At 38.5% G+C, this 26,989-nt stretch overlaps 2 protein-coding genes across 2 annotated transcripts in view; both read left to right on the plus strand.

The window, feature by feature from the left end:
- Window positions 1–26,989, plus strand: part of LOC110838292 (kelch-like protein 10) — a 172,696-nt gene that overhangs the window by 102,363 nt on the left and 43,344 nt on the right. The gene's annotated exons all lie outside the window — the stretch shown is intronic.
- Window positions 10,470–26,183, plus strand: LOC147873154 (uncharacterized). Its single transcript, XM_087353120.1, has 2 exons — window positions 10,470–12,455; window positions 12,837–26,183. The coding sequence occupies exon 2, from the start codon at window positions 21,174–21,176 to the stop codon at window positions 24,330–24,332; it is 3,159 nt and encodes a 1,052-aa protein (XP_087209246.1). The 5' UTR covers window positions 10,470–12,455; window positions 12,837–21,173; the 3' UTR covers window positions 24,333–26,183.

Consider the following 26,989-nt stretch of genomic DNA (forward strand, 5'->3'; position numbering starts at 1 on the left):
GTGACTGTTCCCAACTGTAATTCTCGCGTTAATTGATAAATTTAAATCACATTTTGTGCTTGTAGTGTATATAAATTTGTAACTTAGGCAGGAAAATCCTTAATCATGTAAGCTCTTGCGCACTTTTAGTTCTACAGAGAGAGAAGAACTCGAAAATTTTATACTTATTAAAAAGCGTAGCATTCTTTTTCCAAAATTTATTTGTTAACTGCCTGGTTCTGCATCAAAGGTCACATAACTTCTATGACATATTTTAGTCGTAATTTTTTTAAAATCGGTTCACCAGATTAGAAGCATCTAAGACTTTATAGATTACACTAATATTTTATAAGCAATGTCTACGTAGTTTACATATAAGGAGATTTAAGTTCATGCGAGTAATGACAAACACTTGGCATGACTTAATATTGCCTAAATCAGTCACATCTTCAGGGTGATTAAGCCAAGAGGAGTGAGATGGGCGGGTCTTGTGGAGAGCATGGATGGGGCGAGAGGTGTGCACCGGGAATTTTTGGAAAGCCTGAGAAGAGGCCGCTGGGGAGATCTAGACGTAGATGGGAGGACAATCTCAGGCGGGATCTATGGGAGATAGGAGTCGAAGGAGACTGGATTTTGTTGGCCCAGGACAGGGTCCGATGGAGGGCTTTGGTTGGTTCGGTGTTGAAACTTCGTGTTCCGTAAGCCATCTAGTTGGTTGGGTCCACCATTTGGGAAGCCTGAGGGGAAGAGACGTCTGGGGAGACCTAGACGTAGATGGGAGGATAATCTCAGGCGGGATCTATGGGAGATAGGAGTTGAAGGAGACTGGATTTTGTTAGCAGAGGGCAGGGTCTGATGGAAGGCTTTGGTTGGTTCGGTAATGAAACTTCGTGTTCCGTAAGCCTTCTAGTTAGTTAGTTAGATTAGTCACATTTAGGGATTTGTCATTTTGTGTTGGATCTCAACAGACATTTCTATAACAAAGAAACAAACTGAGTCCATCGAACCGAAGCCCTGCTTGAGAATCTAACATTAGCCCAGGTAATCAAGCGCCTCGCCTTTTATGAAACTTTAAGTTTCATGTCCGTGCCTCTAAGCCACATTCACAAACAGATGAAGACAATCCACGCCTTCATTCTCCACCCTCTAAGATTCATTTTAATATTATCCCAGCAACTCATTGTACTCTCAAGTGACCTTTTCTTGTCAGGTCTTCCGATTAGAAGTTGTACTACTTGTCTCTGCCATGTGTTCTACATGCCTCGCCCATCTCATCACCCTCGATCTGACAGCCTACAATTTATTAATTAGTGAAGAGATTTATAAATCTCCATATTATGCAATTTCCACCATTCCCTTGACAGTAACTCTCTCGCAGGACCAGATATTCTTCTCAGTATCGTGTTTCCACTCAGTCACTCCCAGTTGATCTGCACACGCGTCAGTATGAAGAAAAACCTGTAACAGCGATCGACTATTTTTCAGGAGATGGAGTCAAACCAAAGTAAAGATGGCGGCAGGTGCACGTGCACCGAAGCATTGGTCCGCCTGAACGAGCTGAGAGAGAGGAACTTCTTGTGTGACGCGGTGTTGAGGTCGGACGACGGCGGCGTCTTTCCAGTCCACAGAGTGATTCTGTCGATGCACAGCGAATATTTCAGGTATGATCGAGTCTGTATCTTCGCACATCTTTGTGCCTGGCCATCTTCAGATAACAATCCGATAGGCAGATTCTATAATTTGTCCGCCATGAATCAGTATCTTGTGGACACTTGCAGGCATGTAGTACCATGGATATAAATTAACATACAAATTCGCTGTTTCCATGGCATATTTATTAAATGCCTCAACATTCACTGTGTATCCATAGGACAAGGTGTACAAAAATTATAGAAAATCGGCGAATAAGATCTTCATTAATTCCAGAAATATTCACTGATACTTCAGGATTTTCCACTAAAGGCTGAATTTGTTCCCGTTTTCCTCAATCACTACATTCTTGAAAAAGTTTTCTTCGCCTACCCCTGACTGCACTTGTCGATGGATCATCCCAGTTACTCTCGCAACTAAAATTCTATGTGAACATCGGAAAGATTAAAAATAATCAATAAAAGCGCCATATATACAAAAAGAATATAGATATTTATACAAAACCTATTACAAAATATACTACACACCTTCTTCAATAACGTCCATTTAAAATATCAAAAGATATTTCTTTCGTCCGTTGGTACAAGGATTTTGCTTCCAAACTGTCTGGAACACGACTACCAACATAAACATCTCTTCCGCCGTCAACACCAACAGATAAGAGAAGTTGGAGTGCGCTAGTCCTGTTTAAAACACGTATTTATGCCATTTCTTATAGAAGGGATCTTTATTAACAGAAACCAAGCAAAAATACTGACATATTTAAATGTGAGAGAAATCATTCTTTTCCTGCTAGAATCGCAATCTATCCCACGTGCGGCGGTGAGGAGGAAGAAGGAGAATGTCTTCTGGACGTTGCGGCGTAGAAACTGAGTGGCATTTCAGACGTACTTACTGCCTTCTTTCCTTCAATATGGAGGCAGTAAGCACCTCTGAAACGTCCGATAATTTCTACGAGACAACATCCCAGAAGACGTGCGTGGTTTTTGTACTAATTTTTAAGTGCGGTTGTACCGAGGTGACAGTCAATCGATCTGGAGGGAGAAATAGAATCCCTTTCCAAAACTTCTTTGTTTTAATACATAAAGACGACCGACAAAGTCCAGAAGAAATTTGGTAATGCCCGGAACATTGAAAGCTGCTGTGTGTTGCTCTGTCTGAAATAAACTGTAACAAAGATCTTCGCGAGAAATGTTTCATTGGTAGGAGAGAATCGTTCGATAATTTATGCATACGTTAATTTGCTTGTGTTTTAAATAAAGACGCGGTGCGTTCTTGAAATGAGAAATGAATTTTAACCACGAGCCATTGATTCTGTCTTCCAAGAGACGTGTCTCACGTCTCGTTACGAGCTGTGCCCTCTTTCAGTTTTTAGACTATCAAATCATTCCGTTTGTCTTGCACTGCAAAACCCTTAATTTGTAATAGGAAATTCTTTGCTGGTTGGTGACCACATTTTAAAGGCCGCGTAGAAACATCGGCTTTTCTTTTAAGTTGTTTACTGTCGGGAAAATCTTTTGACAGAACAAATAATTTCATATTACGAACTGATCAATCAGTGGAATGTACAGCCCGCGATGTGTGTTGAAATATTTGCGTTGGCTTTAAAATTTCTGTAATAGTTGTTATAAGCTCAGATATCTCTTGAAGGAGTCAAGGATAAGTAAGAAACGAGGTGACCTTTCTATAGTACAAATGCTCGCTGCTTGATTTCCGATTTGTAAATTATATTCTGTTAAGCCTACTCAGGCCCTGCACCCAATCGCAGTTAATCCGGTCCCATTAGTACACGTCCTGGGAGTCTTTTAAGTATTCAGGTAACAAAAATTCATCCACCACATTGACGAAAGGATACTTTTATTTGGCTACTTGAGTCATAAAAACTTAAAGTTTATGCGCATGAATTGTAATTTTCTGCTCGCCGTTTCTCCAAATCGACGTTTCAGGACCCTCTTCACAACATCACTGCAGACTGACATTCTCGTACACGGAATTAGCTCGGATGTATTTTCGAGAGGTGGACATCCACTCCCATAACGCGTGTCGGCTGCTTGTGACGGCTGATTACTTGCGTATATCGGAAGTTCCTGAACTCTGTCGCGACTTCCTTATGAACACGATGGACGAGATGGACGTCGTCAACTCTATCGGCATTCTGCAGTTCGCAAGGTAATTGATGTTAATTTGTCATTTGCTCTGACGCCAGCCTTCGTCGCTGGAGCGAATCAACTTTCCTCAAGACAGCAGCCGAGTGCCGGGTCGGAGATTAAAGCCTCTGACTGAGGACTGGGCAAATTATAAAGCGTTGGCATTTTGTTATTAACGTCCCTAAAATTTAAATGTTCTGATTTAACTGCTTATGTTTTGATCGTCATTATGACCAGCAGATGACTAATTTCACCATATGGAACGTTAATCGCGACACACAACAGGGTCACAATTATCTCTCTCTTCCTCTCTCTTCCTTTTTTCTTTCTTCCGACGCACAAGCCGTCGGCAAAAGTCACTCGTGAGCGCTGTTCGAGGGAGTCCCTGTACTAAAATAGTGAATTTATCAGTCATTCTGTCCATCGCATGAACTGAAGTTTCTGGTGTGATTCTGCCGTTGTCAGTTGATTTGCTTGCTATGTTGTCCTGAACAAGAAGGAGTAGGAGTTCATCTTCTACGGGACCCAGCGGGCTGTTTCTTGACTTTGCCCGATAATAACGAATTATCTAAATGTCTTGAAGTTTTCATAATAATCAGCAAAGCCTGGGGTGAGGTTAGATCAATGAACTGTACCGCGTTGACATCGCTTTAACCACTCTCGCCTGTAGAAATCGATCGCAACCGATTCGGTCTCTTAGTGCGGGAATCGGATAATCGAGGCTCGGTTAACAGAGGTTTTGCTGTATGCAGAAAAATGTGGGGCTGAATGTTGATTTTGGTGATGAGAGGATTATGTAAGAAGCAAGGAATGCTGCATAGAGAGAAAGAACTAAGATAAGGACTTCGAGAGGAAGACAGATTTAATTATGACTCTGCAATAGATCGCGATTAACGTTCCATATGGTGAAATTAGTCATCTGCTGGTCATAATGACGATCAAAACATACGCAGTTAAATCAGATCATTTAAATTTCAGGGACGTTAATAACAAAATGCCAACGCTTTATAATTTTCCCATTCCTCAGTCAGAGGCTTTAATCTCCGACCCGGCATTCGGCTGCTGTCTTGAGTAAAGCTGATTCGCTCCAGTGACGAAGGCTGGCGTCAGAGCAAATGACAAATGAACATCAATTACCTTGCGAAATGCAGGATGCCGATAGAGTTGTCGACGGCCATCTCGTCCATCGTGTTCATAAATAAGTCGCGACAGAGTTTAGGAACTTCCGATATACGCAAGTAATCAGCCGTCACAAGCAGCTGACACGCATTTTCGGAGCGGATGACCACCTCTCGAAAATACATCCGAGCTAATTCCGTTTACGAGAATGTCAGTCTGCAGTGATGTTGTGAAGAGGGTCCTGAAACGTCGATTTGGAGAAACGGCGAGCAGAAAATTACAAGTCATGCTCATAAACTTTAAGTTTTTATGACTCACGTAGTCAAATAAAAGTATCCTTTCGTCAATGTGGTGGATGAATTTTTGTTACCTGAATACTTAAAAGACTCCCAGAATGTGTACAAATGGGACCGGATTAACTGCGAGAGGTTCAAGAGCGGGCGAAGGCTTAAAAGAATTTAACCTAAAAATCGGAAAGCAAGCAGCGAGCATTTGAACTATAGAAAGGTCACCCTCATTTCTTAAGTACCCTTGACTACTTCAAGAGATGTCTGAGCTTATAACAACTATTACAGAAATTTTAAAGCCAACGCAAATATTTCAACACACATCGCAGGCTGTACATTCCACTGATTGATCAGTTCGTAATATTATTATTTATTATTGACTGCAAATGGGTTTATACCCGGTGGCAGTGTCCTACAATAACATACAAAACAATGAGACAGAACAGAACAATGAGATACATCAACACAATGAGACAGAACAAAACAATAAACAAAAGGACACAACAAAAACAATAAGACACAATAAACAATGAGATACATCAACACAGAGACAGAACAAAACAATAAACAAAAGGACACAACAAAAACAATATGACACCCAAACAATGGGATACATCAACACAATGAGACACAACAAAACAATAAACAAAGGACACAACAAAAACAATAAGACACAATAAACAATGAGATACATCAACACAGAGACAGAACAAAACAATAAACAAAAGGACACAACAAAAACAATATGACACACAAACAATGGGATACATCAACACAATGAGACACAACAAAACAATAAACAAAGGACACAACAAAAACCATAAGACACAACATACAATGAGATACATCAACACAGAGACAGAACAAAACAATAAAAAAGGACACAACAAAAACAACACATCCCACTCAAAATCAACCAACTCATAAATTACAAAACCATCCAACCTCAAGTACTTAACTTAAAAAAAAGAACTTAATACCACCTAGACATAAGACAATAACTGTAATGTATTACAAACGTCATGAACTGATGCACTCACACAACAATACAATGAGACACAACAATACAACATACCACACTCAAAATAAAACATCTGACACAATAAAAAAAACACACATCCACTAATTAATCACAATACTTAAGAGTGGAATATAAAGTCCGCTCTCAGTACATGAAAATTTTATCCCAAAGAACTACAGCCCTTCATCACTTGGAGACTAAGACACTTCACTTCACTTATCACCATTTATTCCCAACTTAATAACCCTTAGCTTGTAACTACTTTTCTGACCCTCTTTCTAAAGGTGCCTAATTTACAGGGGAAAGACTCTAGCACGCCTGGAGGTAATTGGTTCCAGCTTCTTATGGTCCTATTTACAAAGGAATATTTGCCTACATCCGTTCTTTGTTTCCTAGTCCTAATTTTCCGAGTATGATCGTCCCTGCCCAGGTAGCATGGCTTTAATAATCTATCCTCTATCATTTTCCAAGCCCGGCCCCCCGTGTATGCTTTGAAAAGGGCGCACATTCGGGCTATCAATCTACGCTGTGCCAATGTTTCCCAACCAGATTCGTTCGTGAAATTAGCAAATTTAGCCGCTCTCTTCTGCACCCGATTTAGTGCTCTTACCTGTCCTTCCCTGTAAGGGTCCCAACACACAGTTCCATATTCAAGTATCGGTCTCACTAGCGACGTATAAGCTAAACGTTTCGTATTGTTATTTCCCTTTTTTAGTATACGCATTACGAAATGGAGAGCCTTCCATGCTTTAATTAGTGTATAATTCACATGATCTGCCCAGCTCAGATCACTGCGAATAAGTATTCCTAAGTACTTAAAGCTATTTGCCTCTGGAATTAATTGATCCCCAAAAAAGTAACTCAGCTTATCCTTCACCCTAGCTCTATTGAAGCTGACTGCTTTACTTTTACCTGGATTTATCTTCATTTCATTTTCTACCGCCCATTCCCATAATCTATTCATATCTGTCTGTAACTTATCAATGTCACTACTATCCATTATTTTCCTGTATACTATACAATCATCAGCGAAAAGCCGTATATTTGAATCAATGTTTTTCCAAATATCATTAACATAAGCTAGGAATAGCAAGGGACCTAATACGCTCCCTTGCGGCACCCCTGACGTTACCCTGACTTCATGAGATAGCTGTCCTTCCACTCTTACTCTTTGCGAACGTCCTAAGAGAAATTCCTTTACCCATAACACTACCCTCAAGTCCACACCGGTTGCAGCAATTTTTGTAATCAGCCTATCGTGTGGGACTAAATCGAATGCCTTTGAGAAATCTATTATAACCGCATCAGTCCTGATTCCCTCGTCCAATGAATCAGCAACATCTTGACAAACCGTGACTACTTGACTTTCGCATGAGTACCCTGGTCTAAACCCATGTTGACCCTCATATAACCACTCACTCCTTTCCCAGACTTGCCTTAGATACCCTGCTATAACGTGCTCCATTTGCTTGCAAACCACCGAGGTTAAACTGACCGGTCTATAGTTCCCAACTACCGATCGATCTCCCCCTTTATAAATAGGGACCACTATAGCTTTCTTCCAGTCCCCTGGGATAGAATTGTTGTTCATCGTTACCTCCAGCAGACGCGCAAGGTATGGAATCATTGCTTCCCCACCTAACTTTAAAATTTCCCCGGGGATGCCATCTGATCCGACGGATTTATTTTTCCCGATTGCTGCTATCCGTTTCCTTATGATATTGATACTAATGGTAAACGTTTTATCTGAATCTGTTGATTGGATTAGCTGGTTATTTAGCGAAATTATCCGTTCGCAACTGAATACCGACGCATAATAAGCGTTAAGGGAGTTGGCCTTTTCTGTTTGATCTGTGATGAGGTTTCCTTTAACGCCCTTGATTGCCGGAATAGTTTCTCTATTACCCTTACGTCTTTTAACATATTTGTAAAACTCTGTCCAGCTTCTCCCCTCTCTTTGCAAGACCGAAGTTAAGAATGTCTCCTGAGCCTTCTTTTTTACTATCAGCAACTCCTTGGATAACCGTTTCAGCTCCGCTTGGTACTGCCCTCCAGAATTTCTCTTATTATAAACCCTCCTCACCTTTACCTTCAGACGTTTCACTTCCTTGGTATAATATTCCGGATCCGGATTTTTACTCAGGATTCTTTGAGGTACAAAACGATCGATACCCTCGAAGACTATATCCTTATAGCTTTCCCATATCTCTTCCACGCTACTACCATTTCCAGCCCATAATTTAAACTTTTCCCGAAGAAAGCTTTGTAATCCTAAAACATTTGTTTTATGGAACATGGGGACTAATCTTTCTACCTGCGGTTCACGGATTTTTTCTTCCCATTCCACTTCTAATATTACCCCACTGTGGTCACTGATCCCCTGCACAATGCTGCAAGAGGTGAGCGAACTTTCAGGCCGGACCAGGTAAACATCCAGCAATGCATCCCCTCGGGTTGGCCTATCGACTACCTGCTTGTACCCATTTTCCCATACCAGTCTATTTATAAATGCCTGATTTCTGCTAGTACCTTCCACGTTTCCCTTCCAATCTGCGTAGGGCAAATTTAAATCACCCCCAATGATACTACGCTTCGTAGAATTTCCTAAATGACTAGTTCGTGCTGCCAATCGTTCAAAAACTTGCATGTCCTCGTTAGGAGCTCTGTATATTCCTATAATTTCCCACGAATATTTTGTATCTATTCCTTTCACTTCTACCGCAATCATCTCAAAATCCTCATCTACCCATAACTCCGTACAGGCAATGAAATGTTTAACACATATGAAAACCCCACCACCACGGGCAGACCTATCTCTCCTGAAAGTTGTAAAATCTGTCCTAAAAACTTCAGCATTGCTAATATCTTCTTTAAGCCAAGACTCCGTGCCTATAACAATATCGGGTTTATACGTGTCAACTAAATTCCAAAGCTCTAAGGCTTTATTATAGATACTCCTACAGTTAACCTGCAGCACCACTAACGACTTGCCTTCAACCCTATATGCTGCTACCGAAGTTAAAGTTTCTGCCCCTGCCCTAGCTTCTATTTCCCTACTCACCAATTTACTCGTCTCTGTTCCCCTTATTTCATGCAAAGCCTTCTGTTCTCCAGTTGATGAATGCCGCGTTTCCCTGGTTGTCCTCGTTCTGTGAGTGCCGTCCACCCAAACGTGTCACGTCTTCCTTCGTGCTGCTCCTCCACCATCAAGTCCACTAACTCTAGCGTACAGTTGTCCTAATCGTCTCCTTCCCCGTCCATTCAGATGCAGTCCATCCCCAGCAAAATCCCCTTCCTGTATCCAGCTGTTCGGATCAACAAATGTAATTCCAAGGACGTTTGCAACCCAGTCTAATCTCTCATTTAGAGCACCAATACGCCGCCATGACACATCTCTACGCCTTAGCACTCCACTGAGGACAAGGTTGCAGTTCCGACATTTATTCTTTACTGTAGTCACCAGCGAGTACACCTCTCCCATTACCAAGTCCAAATTTCTCGTCGATCTTAGGTCATTTGTACCCACGTGAATAATAACAGTTTCTGGACTGCCTAGATCCGTCCCTTCTATTCTTCTGTGCAACTGCTCCGTTCTAATACCCGGAAAACACTCCACCGTCATATCTGTGTGCTCTCCTCCAACATTGCGCACAATTGAGTCTCCCAGGACCATGCACGTTGCAGCCTTTCGCTTTTCGGGCACTATAACCTTTTTCCCAGCTCCCGCCATTCGCAACTTTTCTTCAAGTTCATTGTTTCTCATCCTCAGTTCATCAATTTGCCGCAGCGCGTTATTTAGCTGATCCTGAAGCATTCGAACACTTGCAGCCCTGCACTTACCACAGCTCCAGTTCTCCCTTTCAGCTGCTTGAGACTTCACATTCCCACAACTATAATGGAACCAGCGTCCACATGACTCACATTGGATTCCGGATCTTAGGTTCCTGCCGCAGCCAGTACATAAAAGTTTCACAGAACTATCCCCTTCCGCAACAGGACCGGGATTTCTTTCTACTCCTCCGATTACCAGTAATACAGCTATAACCAAGGAATTCAACATCGTCAACCCCAAGCAGTGACCAGTAGTTTGGTTAGCGTCACCATGCCTAGGCAATCCACGCCACAAGCATCTACCTGCCCAGCTACCCACTCTCGCCCGGTAATCTTCCAGGTAACAACCCATTTTCAACCCTTATACAGGAGCTCACCACAAACACGTCTGAACACAACAACAGAAAGTGAGAGACTCGACATAATTAATAATATGAAATTATTTGTTCTGTCAAAAGATTTTCCAGACAATAAACAACTTAAAAGAAAAGCCGATGTTTCTACGAGGCCTTTAAAAGTGATCACCAACCAGCAAAGAATTTCCTATTACAAATTAAGGGTTTTGCAGTGCAAGACAAACGGAAAGATTTGATAGTCTAAAAACTGAAAGAGGGCACAGCTCGTAACAAGACGTGAGACACGTCTCTTGGAAAACAGAATCAATGGCTCGTGGTTAAAATTCATTTCTCATTTCAAGAACGCACCGCGATTTTATTTAAAACAAGCAAATTAACGTATGCATAAATTATCGAACGATTCTCTCCTACCAATGAAACATTTCTCGCGAAGATCTTTGTTACAGTTTATTTCAGACAGAGCAACACACAGCAGCTTTCAATGTTCCGGGCATTACCAAATTTCTTCTGGACTTTGTCGGTCGTCTTTATGTATTAAAACAAAGAAGTTTTGGAAAGGGATTCTATTTCTCCCTCCAGATCGATTGACTGTCACCTCGGTACAACCGCACTTAAAAATTAGTACAAAAACCACGCACGTCTTCTGGGATGTTGTCTCGTAGAAATTATCGGACGTTTCAGAGGTGCTTACTGCCTCCATATTGAAGGAAAGAAGGCAGTAAGTACGTCTGAAATGCCACTCAGTTTCTACGCCGCAACGTCCAGAAGACATTCTCCTTCTTCCTCCTCACCGCCGCACGTGGGATAGATTGCGATTCTAGCAGGAAAAGAATGATTTCTCTCACATTTAAATATGTCAGTATTTTTGCTTGGTTTCTGTTAATAAAGATCCCTTCTATAAGAAAATGGCATGAATACGTGTTTTAAACAGGACTAGCGCACTCCAACTTCTCTTATTTGTTGGTGTTGACGGCGGAAGAGATGTTTATGTTGGTAGTCGTGTTCCAGACAGCCTGGAAGCAAAATCCTTGTACCAACGGACGAAAGAAATATCTTTTGATATTTTAAATGGACGTTATTGAAGAAGGTGTGTAGTATATTTTGTAATAGGTTTTGTATAAATATCTATATTCTTTTTGTATATATGGCGCTTTTATTGATTATTTTTAATCTTTCCGATGTTCACATAGAATTTTAGTTGCGAGTGTAACTGGAATGATCCATCGACAAGTGCAGTCAGGGGTAGGCGAAGAAAACTTTTTCTAGAATGTAGTGATTGAGGAAAACGGAAACAAATTCAGCCTTTAGTGGAAAATCCTGAAGTATCAGTGAATATTTCTGGAATTAATGAAGATCTTATTCGCCGATTTTCTATAATTTTTGTACACCTTGTCCTATGGATACACAGTGAATGTTGAGGCATTTAATAAATATGCCATGGAAACAGCGAATTTGTATGTTAATTTATATCCATGGTACTATATGCCTGCAAGTGTCCACAAGATACTGATTCATGGCGGACAAATTATAGAATCTGCCTATCGGATTGTTATCTGAAGATGGCTAGGCACAAAGATTTGCAAAGATACAGACTCGATCACGCCAGGAAATGTTCGCGCGAACGAAATTTAGAAGATGTTCCTGTTTTCTTCTGATCATTTAATATCGAAGATTAAACCGGCCTCAAGAGCGAGGAAGCCACATTTACCTTCTGAAGTACACAAATTATTGAAGGAACCGGATATTGATACTGATAAGCGACAACTTGAGGACGAGGAAGGATACAGCTCTTCGGATTCTTCGGATGTCTCTTCCGATGAAGAATACTCAACTAATAGTGGAAACACACTGACACACCTATCAAAACTCCGTACAAATACGTTCACCGCAGGTACCTGAAAGCTAAATACATTCGCCATCTGTTGAACAATTTTACAGCCTGCACGGTTTATCGGTGATTTGAATTTGCGAAGTTGGCCACTCTGCAAGAAGCCATCTTGGATCATAGTTCCGTTTCCAGCTGATGTAGTGCGAACTTACGGTCGGACCATAACATTACCTAAAGGTAGATTCCTTTCAGCTCAGAACCTTTTTCTCTATCTAAAATTGTACAATTAAATATATACAAAACCTTGATTTTGCCCATAGTTTTTTTATGGGTTTGAATGTTGATCTACGTATATGTAAAGCAAGTTTTGTATTTATATTTAAAATTCTGAGGTTTATGTATATTAATTTGTAAAATTATTTTTCATACTTGTATTGCAGAATCTGAAATTTATGTACATTGATATGTGAAATACGTTCTTGTTCTTGTGTTGAAACTTCTGAAGTGTATGTATATTGTATGAAATGACATGTTCTACATCCTTTGGTTGAGTCCTAAGAAGGGTCTATGGAATGTAAATAAACTTAACTCTACTCTACTCTACTCTCTATTACACAGGGGGAGGTACGTGGACTGAGGGTGTTTGAGAACAGTGGCTGAGGAGAATATTTGGACCCAAATGGGATGAAATGCTAGGAGGCTGGAGAAAGTTCCACAAGGAGAAGAAATTGGCAGGGCATGTAGCCCCCATTTAAAAGACACGCGGGGTTTTGGTAGGCAAACCAAATGGAAAGAGACAACCAGAAGATCTAGACGAGAATGGAATGGCATGGACTGGATTCATCTGGCTCAAGATTGGGACCAGTGGCAGGCCCTTGTGAACATGGTAACGAACCTTCAGGTTCTATAAAATGTTTGCAATTTCTTGAGTGACTGGACAAATGTTGACTTCTCAGGAAGGACTTGTCTTTTTGGAAGAGGAGTGCTATACATACATACATCTTTATTACATTCCATGGATCCATAAGTTAGTCAGATGACAATAGGATATAGAATAAGTCATAATAATACAATACATACGTATTATAAAGTATAATTCATACTATTATATAAATTACACATAATACAAACAAAGGGTTCACATGAAGTAAGATAAGTTACAAATAAATCCACCCATTATATACAATAGATAAATTACGACTTATTTGTAAACAACATAAATTCATTGACAGAGTAAAAGGAGTGTGTAATTAAGTATCTTTTTAATGCTGGTTTAAATTGTGCCTTTTTATTTACAAGATTTGTGAGATTTGATGGTAGACTGTTGAAAATTTTGATCCCTGCATAATATGCTCTCTTCTGAAAGCAGGAGAGGTTGGCAATTGGTCTATGAAGCTGATTTTTATTCCTTGTGTTGACAGGATGTATAGCAGAATTAGTTTGAAAGAGTTCTTGGTTATTTACAATAAAGTTCATTAATGAGAATATGTATTCACATGGAAGAGGTAAGATTTCTAATCTCTTAAATAGACTTCTACATGAATTCCTAGGTTTCACACCAGCCAATAATCTAACAATTTTCTTTTGTAAAGTGAATATCTTTTAGATGTTTGATAAATTTTCGCCAAAAATTATTCCATATTTCATTAAATAGTTAAAATAGGCAAAATATACTGATCTGAGTGTGTCAGTGTTGCTGACATGCAACAGAGATCTAACTGCATAACATGCTCCACTTAACTTAGGTATCAGTTTATCAATATGATTATTCCAATTTAGGTGATTATCAATTTGCAAACCCAAGAATTTTGTATTTATTGACTCTTGTATATACTTCCCATCATATCTAATACTTAAAGCACATTGTGGCGAGTTATTTGTTATAAATTTTATTATATTCGTTTTATCTAGATTTAGGGCCAGCTTGTTAGCAGTAAACCATTTACGCATATGAGACAGAACTATGTTTGATGTTGAACAGAAATCATCAAAATTTTTATTTGAAATTATGACGCTTGTGTCATCAGCAAATATTATGGGTTCTGTTGAAGTATTTATTGTTTTTATTGTTGGTGGAAGGTCATTTATGTATATTATAGAAAGCAAGGACCCTAAAATTTACCCTTGGGGAACTCCATGTTTTATTGTTCCCCAGTTTGAGAAAAAATTTCATTTGTTTTTAGGTGTTTTTACTTCGACCTTTTGCTGTTCACAAGAGTGAATGAAGCAGCTCTTCATCATCCAATGTTCTTGTAGCGTATTAATCAGACTACAAATGTAACAGTGAATTAAGTGGCACTCATGGTTAAGGTCGATATTGCAGTTATTATACAAAAGCTGTTCCTTTTAAGGTTCATCCTCCCTCTCCTCATAGTGCTCTGTACTCTCGAAATGTCAGTGTTTACTCCAGTAAACTACCCTACATGGTTGGTAGCCCTAGAAGAATTCATTATAGGCCATAGTCAATGTTGGTTGGAACATAAAATCATGAAAATATGTACCTAATTTATATTCATGTTATCTTTTCAATTATCTTAACTTTTAAAATGATTTTCCTGTGATAGCATAATACCATAGCAATTCAAGTAAAAGATTTTGTGAAATAATGTTGGCATCTATCACCACAAAAGCAAAAGCTAAACCCACACCACATTAGAAACTTCAAATAATGGGTCCGCTGAATCTGAATGGCTTTGAAGACAATTTGTCGTTCACGAATGCTCTGTACATTAAGTTGTTAACAAGTAATTGTTCTGAAGTACACTTTGTATTGCTACTTACCTCACACTGGTATCCTTGTTATTTTCATGAGCGTGCTGAAGAGCCAATCTTTTGCGCCATTCATTGGAGTAAATCATGAATGCATTGGGCGGTCTAGGGACTCTCTGATTCCGCACATGAGAAAGATACAATATGAAGGACGAGAAAATGATAAGAAAAATGAAAACTAAAAAGCATTAAAAATCAGTAATTCAGTTAAAAAGTTTATAACATAACACCTGATGACGGCTCTATGATAGCCGAAACATGTCATAAATGTTCCATATGTAAATCGAGTACTCGATACGGAACGAAAAATGATATTTTAATCTTTTAATTATCTTATATTGTGATTGACGGCCAATTTTAATATATTTTTAATACTATTTAAATAAATCACAATATGACGCACCTACAATATCTTAATATCTGAGAAAGATGACACTTTGGTGTTTTTTCTCATGTTTTCCTTGTCTCTTCCATTAACAATGTTTCTTTCGCTGCACTGGTATTTTGTGCTGGTGGTAAGCCTGGAGCATGTTGTCATCTTTATTTCCTGAAAGAATAGTGGAACCATACATAACAGTTTTAAAACTATAAGAATCAAAATATGGTCAACAGTATAAAAAACATGACTGTTTCCAAACTTTTTTCTTTTCTGAAGAATTACAGACATCTTAAGCAACCATAATGGATATTTTACAGGATCAAAAGTGTTTCTTAGGCAGTAAGTTGAACACAAATTGCCAAGTAGACATTCATTGATGCAGGAATATTATTAGCAGAAATTGCAGAGATAAATGGAGTTCATGGACTCATGCTGTCATTTTATGATTTGAAAACCAATGGACTGATTTTGATCAACTTTTGTACTGAAGGCAAAAATTTGTCGAAGAATCCAAAATGTCCTAAAGATTAGTTCGAATAATAAACCATTTTGATTAATTCTATTTATAACAGAGGACACATGCCAAAATCATTGCTCATTTGTATCTGTAGAAGCAAATACAAAGGAGCGTTTCTTGGTGTCACTTTTCTTGCCGCCTTCTTCCGGAATAACTGACGAGAACGACACGTCCACTTCAGATGTAGATTCAGTTGCAAATGAGATGTTGGGATAATATATGATATTGGTAATACATTCCTGAATCACCTCATTCGTCACAGTTGGTTCTGGAACACACAAACAGAACAGAGTCAAGGATTATATTCAGCCTACATTGTTTTATCTGAACAATCTAAAATGTCCTAAAGAGGAGCTGAAATAATAAAACATTTTCAATAATAGCTATTTATAAGTAAGAAAAATTAAAATCTGAAGATGATACCAGAGCAAACGTGACAGAATCGTTACTCACTTCGAGTTACTTTCTTGCGAAGAGAGAGGTCTTACCTTTGTCATCTAGTATAAACTTCATAAAATTCTCAGTTATAGTTGGTTCTGGAACACACAAACAGAACAGTCAAGGATTAAATTCAGCCTACAGTCTTTTTTCTGTATCTAAAAAAATTATAGACATTTGTGTAATCACAAGTCAACACCACAATAACTTGGCACCAAATTAACTGAAAATTGTTAAATTTGTAAATAAGTTCAAGGTAAATACACTACATATAATGAAACTAGTGAAAATGATAATCTATTAGTTCAGTTTGCCTAAGTGGATAATTTAACGGTGATGAGTAATAAAGGACCTCGACAAGGTTTTTGTATTTCAGTATTTTTCCGAATTATCTGATAAGTTATTTCCAAAAGCGACTAACATATTAGTTTTGCTGTATTTGATGCAAGTAATAGTACCCCAACAACAGGAATAGCTAATATTTTCCATCCATCCATCTTGTTTTAGTTTCTTGGGAGAAATTTGACTTATGAGATAAATGAAATTTTATGTAATAAAAAGTTGAAGGTAAATAGACTAAAAATAATAATTCTCCAAGTGAAGGTTCTATTACTAATGAATTATCAAAACATGGAGGTCAAGTCTTATTCGTTAGAATATATAAATTAATATTTACGATATGGGTCCGTGGAAAAATACCATCAGAATGGACAGAGGGTTTGTTATGCCCAATTTTTAAGAGAGGATGAGTCTCAATGCAATAATTATAGAAGGATTATCCTATTAATTGTGCCATACAAAATTCTATCATATATTATTCTTTAAAGACTAATTACACACATGAAAGAGATAGGAGGGGTGTACTGATGCGGATTTTGATAAATTAGAAAAATCATGACCAAATACTGGTGATGAGGCAAACAGTGGGGAAAGTGATTTATTTATTTCAGGCAAGCTTTTGACATCATATGTAGAAATAAATTATCTATAGCTTTAGGATCTAATGAAAAACCAGAAAAAATAATAAGGACCTGATTGGAAAAGGAAATGTCATTTACAAATCCAAACAAATTTGTGCTAATGTTGATGGCATTGTTTTGGTTGTAAGTAATGTTCCACGATTTAAAAATTATCATTTGCATCGGAAACTGAGGGAAGAAAAATGTATCTACAAATTAATTAATTAAATTCTGAATACCTGAAAATGCCCTCATTACAAGCAATACCTAACAACTGGTGATTTTAATTTTGAAGTTGTTGAAAGTTTTACATGTTGGGATCAGTTATAGAGAATAGAAATAAAATGCGGAAAGACTTTCATTTTAAAATTATGACAGCAAACCACTTATTGTGCACACACTAAACTTTTTCCCAAAGCACTAAATGAATAATATTCAAAATTTAATAAAATCTATTTTAAGTTATGGGTCAGAAACTTCGACAATGACTTCAGAAGAAATAAAGGCCCTTAGAATATTTGAAAGAAGGATGATTAGAGAAATCTGTGGTCCCATAAATAAAGGAGAAAGCTGGGAAATAAAACTAATAAGGAGACAAGGGGCATAAATTGTAAAATTTATAAAATCTCTGACAGATGACGCAGTCTTTGCAGTTACTTGGAGGAGCTAAGGGAAACCATCAAAAAAATCTAAAATCAATATAACTGGTATGGGGGGATATTTAAACCTGGTAACATGTAAAATTAAAAAGAATTGACGTTCGTTTTACAAATAACAATACTATCAGTGCTAGAAGCCTACAAGTTAATCCCTCTTCAAATTATAATTCAGTCAATGAAGTTACACCAATCTTTGACATAAACAGAAATATTTCATCCATTTCAGTACTATATAAATTACATAAATTTAGAATGTATTTTACAGGCCTACAATGTGCTTTAATTTACTGCTAAAATACTTTAATTAACATTGCATTGCCATGATTGTTAATTTATATAAATGTAATCGATATTGTTGGATGTGAATAAATTATATTTGGTTCTACGTATTTTATGTCAAAGTATATTTCACACGTTTTCAGTTAATATTAGATGTCTCTTTAAATTGAAATTATTGTGATGATAAAATTTAAAACAACAGTTACGTCACCTTTAATGTCCATGTACTTAACACAAAACCTTCCATTTTTCTACAATTAATTTATTATTCATTTATAACTGAATGATTAATAAGATGATATAGTTGCATCATATTGTGAAACTAATATTTAATAAATTATTCGATTTTTGTCCGTCTAATCACAATTCATATATAAAATTTACAATTAAGATAATTAAAATATCATTTTGATGTTCCTCATCGAACAATCGATGTTCCAAATGTAAATCGATTATTCGATGAGGAACATCAAAATGATATTTTAATTATCTTAATTGTAAATGTTATATATGATTTGTGATTAGACGGACAAAAATCGAATAATTTATTGAATGATTAATGTTACCGTAATAAGGGAAATTGTGCTTAAAATTACAACTATTTATCAGAAAATGAAAGAGTACTCACGAGTCCTCCTATAACGCCCTTGTGGCGTCACACCAATCACATCGATGCTAAAGTATCACGTGAGTGTAGTGTCCAATACGCGGAGTAAAGACACGATTTAAAACAATCTCCGTAATTAATTTATATAAATTATATTTTCAATTAATATTAGATGTCTATCTAAATTAGAATCAATGTTGTGATAACTTTAATTTCATGGACCAGTCTGATCCACTGACATTATCCAATTTCAAATGCTCGATAGTTGGTACAATTTCACGTGTAATCGTCGTTTCATTCTGCTTCATGAGTTATTGTTCTTTTATTTTCCTTCAACTTTTACATGTTTAATAACATAATACGAGGCTCGTCCTTAAAGTAAGTTTCCCTGGGGCCGTTTACAGAAACAAAACACAATTTCATGGAAATATTTATTGCAACAGATACAGAAAGTGTCCAGCTATTTTTCAACATATTCGCCACCGGAATTGAGACATTTGTTATACCGTGGGACCAACTTTTGAATACCTGTGTCGTAGAAGTCTGCCGCCTGGGATTGGAACCACTGTGTGACAACCATCTCCGCCTCTCTGTCATTCTCAAAACGCTGACGCTGACCGGACAGGAATTTCTTGAGGTGTAGGAAAAGATGGAAATCACTGGGAGCGAGGTCCGGGCTGTAGGGTGAATGATTAAACACCTCCCAGCTGAACTCCTGCAGGAGACTTACTGTCCGTCGAGCCGTGTGCGGCCTAGCGTTATCACTGACCGCACTTCACAGTCGGCGGGAGCTGGAATAAGAACCTCCATCTTCAACAGCTAAAACAATGCTACTGTGAGAACGCGGGAAGTGCCTTTAGTGCATGCGCCATGCTACGTCATTGCTCTATCACGTACACACAGTCGCTTCGCTCAATATAAGGTTTGCTAGCTGTGGGACGAGTGGGAAACTTACTTTTGGGACGCGCCTCGTATATTAGCATTTTAAAACCGCCTGTAATTGTGATGTTATGTGTGTTCTTAGAGGAAGAAACCGCGTTTGTAGATTTTACTTTGATGAGTTTTGTCTGTAGAGGCTCAATACGAATGCAGCGTCAGATGTTTATAAGAAACGTAACTTGTGAAATTTAATATCACAACAAATTCCGTAACAACTTCCTTCGAGGGACACAGCATATGGCATACCCGAACACGTAGCATAATAAATGGCATACTCGATACATGACAGCCACGGTGGTCTAGCGGTTAGAACGCTGGCCTTGTAATCCTGGGGGACTCGGGTTCGATTCCCGGCGGTGCCCGAATTTATAACTTGTGTTGGGCAAGGCCGTGGTCTAGGCAACACGGAGTTTTCCTCCGTGGCATCCCAACAATTACTCCATTCACACACTGAAGAAGGCAATGGCAAACCACTTCTGGATCATCTGCCAAGAACGTATATGAACAGGTCCCAGTCAGAGAAAAGGATGGAAGGATCCTGTTCATATGGACCTGTCGTCAGACAGAACACTAAATAAATAATAAACTATAAAAATTTGTGATTCCTCGTTGTCATCAATAAATTACGTCATCAACAATGTCAACTATAAACAAACTCGGCATTGTTGTGGAACACAACAATGCCGAGTAAACAAATAACGCTTCACTACCGAGCCAGTCGCATTATCACTGCTCCAGAAGAAGCACGTGGAATCGCATTATTGATAATTTTCTGACAGTTGTCCTAAAACATCAGGAAAGTGAAAGAAGACGTTATAAAGTATTTGAAGTACCTACTCCAACAAGGTAAAGTGATACTCATTCGATATATTATGATTATGATCGATTTTGAGACGAAGATTTGCAAGGGTGGGGCTGGACGTAAAAAGTTGACTGAACAAGAACAGTTGGCCTCTGAACAGCGACGTAAAGAAGTACTACATCAGACCTATTTAAGAAATAAAGAAGAGCGAAGTAAAACTTACATTGATAGACGAGACCATATTAACGACACACGTAGAAAGACTTATTCGGTAAGAACAGAGGAGAAAATAAAACAAGACGCTGAAAAGGAAATTATTAGATATCAAAGTAAATTAGTAATGAAGAACCGAGGAAGACTGCTAATAGCAGCACATTTTATGAACGACGAACATCAACAACATTATCTCGGACCTATGAACTAGGAATGTATTCATTGCAAAGCGCTTCACTGGCTCGATGAATCGACTCAACGTTCCAGTAAATCGTTTTATGATTGTTGTGCACACGGAAAGGTTGTGCTTGATTCGTTGCCTGAATATCCTGATGAACTTAGAAAACTCTTTTCTCTTCGACATTTTCGCAACAAATGTCGTGTTTACAACAACATGCTTGCATTCTCATCATTTCAAGCGAATCTCATGGACTTCGGAATTAATCGACCAGGGCCATATTGTTTTAAATTGCATGGCCAAATTTATTATAACATGAATGCGGCATCTTTTCCGAAAGATAATGAGAATGCAACTTTTGGTCAACTGTTTATGATCGACGAAGAAGAAGCCGTCAAACAAAGAATCGAAAATGCACGTCAGAATTCGAAAGGCGACACCAAAGATGACATCAAAGAAGAAATTGTCACGAAATTAACTAATATAATTTCGCGCATTAACGTCCACGCAGAATCCTATCCCATGATGAACTACCAATACAAGCTTGAAAAAGAAAACGCTGAGCGTAACAACGAGTCTGAACCGGAGCTAAACTTGGTTATGTCGATGCTTCCTGGAGACGACAAAAACAGGTACAATCCGAAATGGAGCAATGACGTCGCTGTTGTGTGTCCTAAAACCGACGACGGTGACATTCCTGATTCGTATGTTGTTGTTTACAGTACCAAGGAGCAAAGACTCAGACGTCTTTCGACAATGAATCCATTCGTTGAACCCTTCGTCTATCCCCTTCTGTTTCCTTACGGCACAATGCAATGGCATAAAGACCTGAAACTGAAAGATGCTAAAGTTCGTGATCGTCTAACACGAGGAATGTTCGCTCGCTATAGAATCGCTACTCGCGAAAAGGAATTTAATCCAATCACAAAAAGTGGGAAACTTTTCCAACAATACTTGGTTGATACTGAAATTAAACGTGAGAAAGACGTTATCAACTACTTGAGGTATCAACTCCAACAAGGTAAACGTGTAGATAAGTGCAGTAGTTTGAAAGCAAACTTGGAAAAGCTTGCAAAAGAAAAGAAGAAAAAACTCGGGCGCATTAAAGTTTTGAACTCATCGTTCGTTGGATCGCCACGATACATGTTGGAACTGTACCAAGACGCAATGGCAATGGTCGCTGCTTTCGGCACGCCGTGTTTGTTCATCACCATTACGACCAATCCTAATTGGAGTGAAATTTGCGAAAATCTCGAACCACATGAAACACCACCAGACAGACCCGACTTCGTTGACAGAGTATTCAAGTTGAAACTCAAACACTTGATGGATTTGCTGACCAAACATTCAGTTATGGAAAAGTCCCTTGCTTACGTGTACACAGTTGAGTTTCAGAAGCGAGGACTTCCGCATGCACATATCCTTTTAAATCTCCAAGAAGGATCAAAAATTAAGACTGATGAAGATGTTGACAAATTCATTTGCGCTGAACTACCAGACCCCGAAACACAACCAAATCTTTACGACATTGTTACGCGTAACATGATTCATCAATGTAGTCCGCGTTGCATGAAGGGAAATGAGTGTACTAAAGGTTTTCCCAAACAGTATTCTCCTTGCACAATAATCGTCGAAGACGGTTATCCAATCTACAAAAGACAAAATAATGGACGCACTTACTCAGCAAAAAATGGATTTGTTGCAACAAATCAAGACGTTGTTCCATACTGTCCGTATTTGATGCAGGAATTAAACTGTCACATCAATGTTGAGTCTGTATCATCGATTACTTCAGTAAAGTACCTATTCAAATATGCTTTTAAAGGTGGTGATTTGACAAACTATACAATCATCGAAGGAGATGAGCTTCACTACGACGAGATCACCAGCTACCAAGACAGTCGCATGATCACTGTTCCAGAAGCAGTACATCGCATTCTTGAGAATGAAATGCACAGGCGCAGTCATGCAATCATACGTCTACCTGTGCATTTGCCGAACGCACAAACCGTCGAATTTGGAGAAGAAGCTTCATACGAAGACATTCGAAAAGCAATTGCCGGTTCAACAATGCTCCTTGAATATTTCGAATTGAACAAACAGGACCAAAACGCACGAAAGTATTATTATTTCGAAATTCCAAAGCAATATACGTGGAGAGCAGAAATGAAAGGTATCGATGATGAAGAAGAAAAGGGAGCGTCCACTGTCGAATACGAACAAAAGACGAACTTGAAGAAACAGAAGTCATGGTTTCCACGAAGAGATGGTAAACACACAATCGGACGCGTTTATAGTGTAAGCCCTAGAGATCAAGAAACATTCCATCTTCGTGTTCTTTTGATGAATGTGAAAGGCGCAAAAAACTATGAGGACTTAAAGACTTACGACAATGTCACTTACCAAACATTCACAGAAGCCTGTTTAGCACGTGGACTAATCGAAGATGACGCTGAATGGAAACGTTGCATGCAAGAAGGTGCGATCTACCAAATGCCTTATCAGCTACGTGTTTTGTTTCTTCAGATTCTAATGCATTGTCACCCATTGCACCCCGAAGAGCTTTTCAATGATTTCATCGATATAATGGCGCAAGACTTTAAAAAACAAGATAAAATTTCTGACTCTGACGCACGTGACAAAGCTCATGCTAATATTAATGAATTGTTAATTATTGAAGGGAAAAGTTTGAAGGACTTTCCAACACTGCCTCAGGAAATTAAAAAATTACAGACAGTAAGTAACAAAGAATTAACTGTTGATGAACACATTGGAATTGGTGGAGAAATGTACAAATCATTGAACAAGAAACAAAAGGAAATCTTTGACATAATACTTAATCATATAGACGGAAAACCAACTGTCAAAAACCCGTACTTCTACATTGATGGTCCAGGAGGATGCGGTAAAACTTACACATATAAAACATTGTACCATTTGTTAGTAGGACGACAAAAGAAAGTCACTACGATGGCTTATACAGGTATTGCAGCAAGTTTGTTGCCTAAAGGAAACACTGTCCACAGAGTAGCCGGGCTGCCCGTTCCTGTTTTGCCTGACTCTAACACCAACATTTCGATAACGGATAACAGAGGAGAAGAATTGATAGATACAGACGTATTTATTTGGGACGAAGCACCAATGGCACCACGGTATTGTATGGATGTACTCGATAGAACTTTGCGAGACTTCACACGTTGTAACTTACCCTTTGGAGGTAAAGTTATGTTGCTCGGTGGAGACTTTAGACAGATTTTACCTGTCTTACGCAATTCAAACAAAACGTCAACAATGTATTCAACAATAAAATATTCGACTTTGTGGAAACACTTTAATCATTGTCTGAAAACATGCGCGCCACACCCCAAGCTATAAAATGGACTAAATTCTTACTCGACCTCGGCGAAGGACGCCTCAACGACCACGACGACATGGTAGAAGTGCCTGAAAACATGGTTTGTACGGACGATTTAGTCGAAAAGATTTGCGGAGATATCATAAGAAACAATGACATCGAAATGCTCAAAACTACCGCAATCCTTGCTGCAAGAAATTGTGACGTCGACGAAATAAATGAGAGAGTTGTTGACTTACTCGACGAAAAGACTGAGCGAATCTACTCGAGCATTGATGGTGTCGAAGACTCGGACAAAGAAAAGTTCAGTGAAATGGTGACACCCGAATACTTAAACACTTTGCGACCACGATCACTGCCCCCACATAATTTGCGACTACGTAAGAACGCTATTGTCATGTTGGTACGTAACTTAAGCGTTTGCGAAGGATTAGTTAACGGAACACGTTTATTAGTACAGCAGATGACCAACAACCTCCTTCAATGTATGGTCATAACGGGAGATCATTGCGGGGAAATTGTTTTCATTCCACGTATAAAACTATATTGTGACAGTGAATACCCATTTACTATGTGGAGACGCCAATTCCCCGTAACGCCTGCCTTCGTAATCACTATCAACAAAGCTCAGGGCCAAACGTTCAAAAGAATTGGCATTTATTTGGAACAGGATGCTTTCGCACATGGACAAATCTACGTCGTATTTTCACGTGCACCAAGCGATAATTGTGTATTTGTCTATCTAAAAAAGGGACGAAAAAATAATCTCATTAAAAACGTTGTCTACAGAGAAATATTGAACGAACAGAGTATGAGTTGCAGGAGAACACAGGACATTAAACAAAAAGAAGGAAAGCGAAAAATTGAAATTAATCTTGACGAAATTAAAAGTGAAGCAGTTGAACATGCAGTTAAACGTGTAAAAGTTGAAGGGAATATAAGAACAATAAGTGTTACAGAGGATGAACAGCCTATACGGAGAGTGAGGCAGAATGAAACGACGATTACACGTGAAATTGTACCAACTATCGAACATTTCAAACTCTTGAATGCCAATGGATCAGACTGCTTCTTGATTTCCTCAATAAACATGTTGCATTCAGCTACTGCGTTCGTTGAAAGTCTGAAAGAAATGATATTAAATGAATACGAGGGCGACAACAATGGTGCACAACTGATCTACGAGATTGCAAACGCATACAGTCATCCTCAAAACTTACATAATGTCATTTCAATACGACAAAACCTTAAAGAACATTTAAGAAGAGATTTTCAAAGTGTGTCCGAAACAATTTACAACATATTCGAGGAGTTACCAATTGAAATGCAAAACATGTGTGAGTATGAGACGGTGAATACAAAAACATGTAGAAATGGTCATCAACTTGAGGAACGTTATAAAAACCAAATATTGTTCATGAACTTACCACAAACGAACGTGATAAACTTCAAAGACTTATTGGAGTTTCAAACCAAAACAGATGTGAACGGAACGTGTACGGAATGTCAACAACACTACATACGTGGAACGACAGAAATTGTTGTTGGTGACCGTCAAAAGTACATGATTTTGGAAATAAATAGATTGACTCTAAATGGACTACGCACATTTGAAATAATGAGAATGAGACAAAACAACCAATTAATGTATGGAAAACATTGGAAATTGCAAAGTGCGGTAGAATTTGTGGACATTAACGGTACTGGAAACGACGGACATTTCAAGGCGTGGCGACGTTATAACGATGAATGGATTATCTTCGACGATAATCGCATTACAAAATCTAAAAAATTTATCGATAAATGTAAAAGTGTAACACTCTTATTATTCGAAAAAATCATAGAATAAAATATGTTACGTCATTTCTTTACTCTCTTTGTTGTGTTGGTATATTGCCTTCAAAAATTCCCTTCCGTTATTTCTCATAGTATTTTAACAGAAACAATACGTCTTCATCGAATAATAGATCGTAGAAATTTGACTGACTAAGAACAGCGAAGTAAAGAAGTAAAATATCATATTAGAGAATGCGCTCCGAAAGGAGCGCCCTGCTCTAGTAATAAATAAAACTCGATACATAAAAAGAACACTAAATACGTCCAAGTCTGTGATCTCGTCATTTGTTTACTCGGCATTGTTGTGTTGGTACAACAATACCGAGTAAACAAATATAACGTAACATTGTTTGATGATGTCATGTTTTGATAGACGACAAATCACGAAAGGAACGCCTCGGGGGGGGGGGGGCCTCAAGTTTGTAAAACTCAACCAACCTTGTGTAAGAAACTAAACTAACCCCCCCTCCCCTTCCCGAATGGAGGGTTAAAACACTCGACCAACCCCCCTTTCGGTAACAACGAACTGCGCACATCAGGTCTTAAATTCCAGTATGTCAATGTGGAGTGGTTGGAAGTGACCTCTTGTCAGTACTGAATTCTTCACGGAGGCGAGCGGTGTCTTGTTCCTGAGTGAACGGATGCAACTGAAACTCCTTTCGAACTGTAAGATTTCGGAGGACCGTACTAAAGACGCTTGAGGAGCTCAACGAACACAGATCTTCGGAAACATTAATTTCATGTGTTACGTCGGAAACAACAGTGAAAACGAGTGCAGTAGGACATCTTCTCTGTTACGAAGGCAAAACACAGTCGAATCTTTCCACGTAAATAACACGGA

This window comes from Zootermopsis nevadensis, unplaced genomic scaffold (genome assembly GCF_977971745.1).
Source record: "Zootermopsis nevadensis isolate Lab colony 2312 unplaced genomic scaffold, Znev_1.0 Znev_ptg000021l, whole genome shotgun sequence".
Taxonomy (NCBI): Eukaryota; Metazoa; Arthropoda; class Insecta; order Blattodea; family Termopsidae; genus Zootermopsis; species Zootermopsis nevadensis.

Excerpts from the sequence above, each read along its gene's own strand:
- LOC147873154 (XM_087353120.1), top strand. The coding sequence starts at position 21,174 with ATGCTTGCATTCTCATCATTTCAAGCGAATCTCATGGACTTCGGAATT.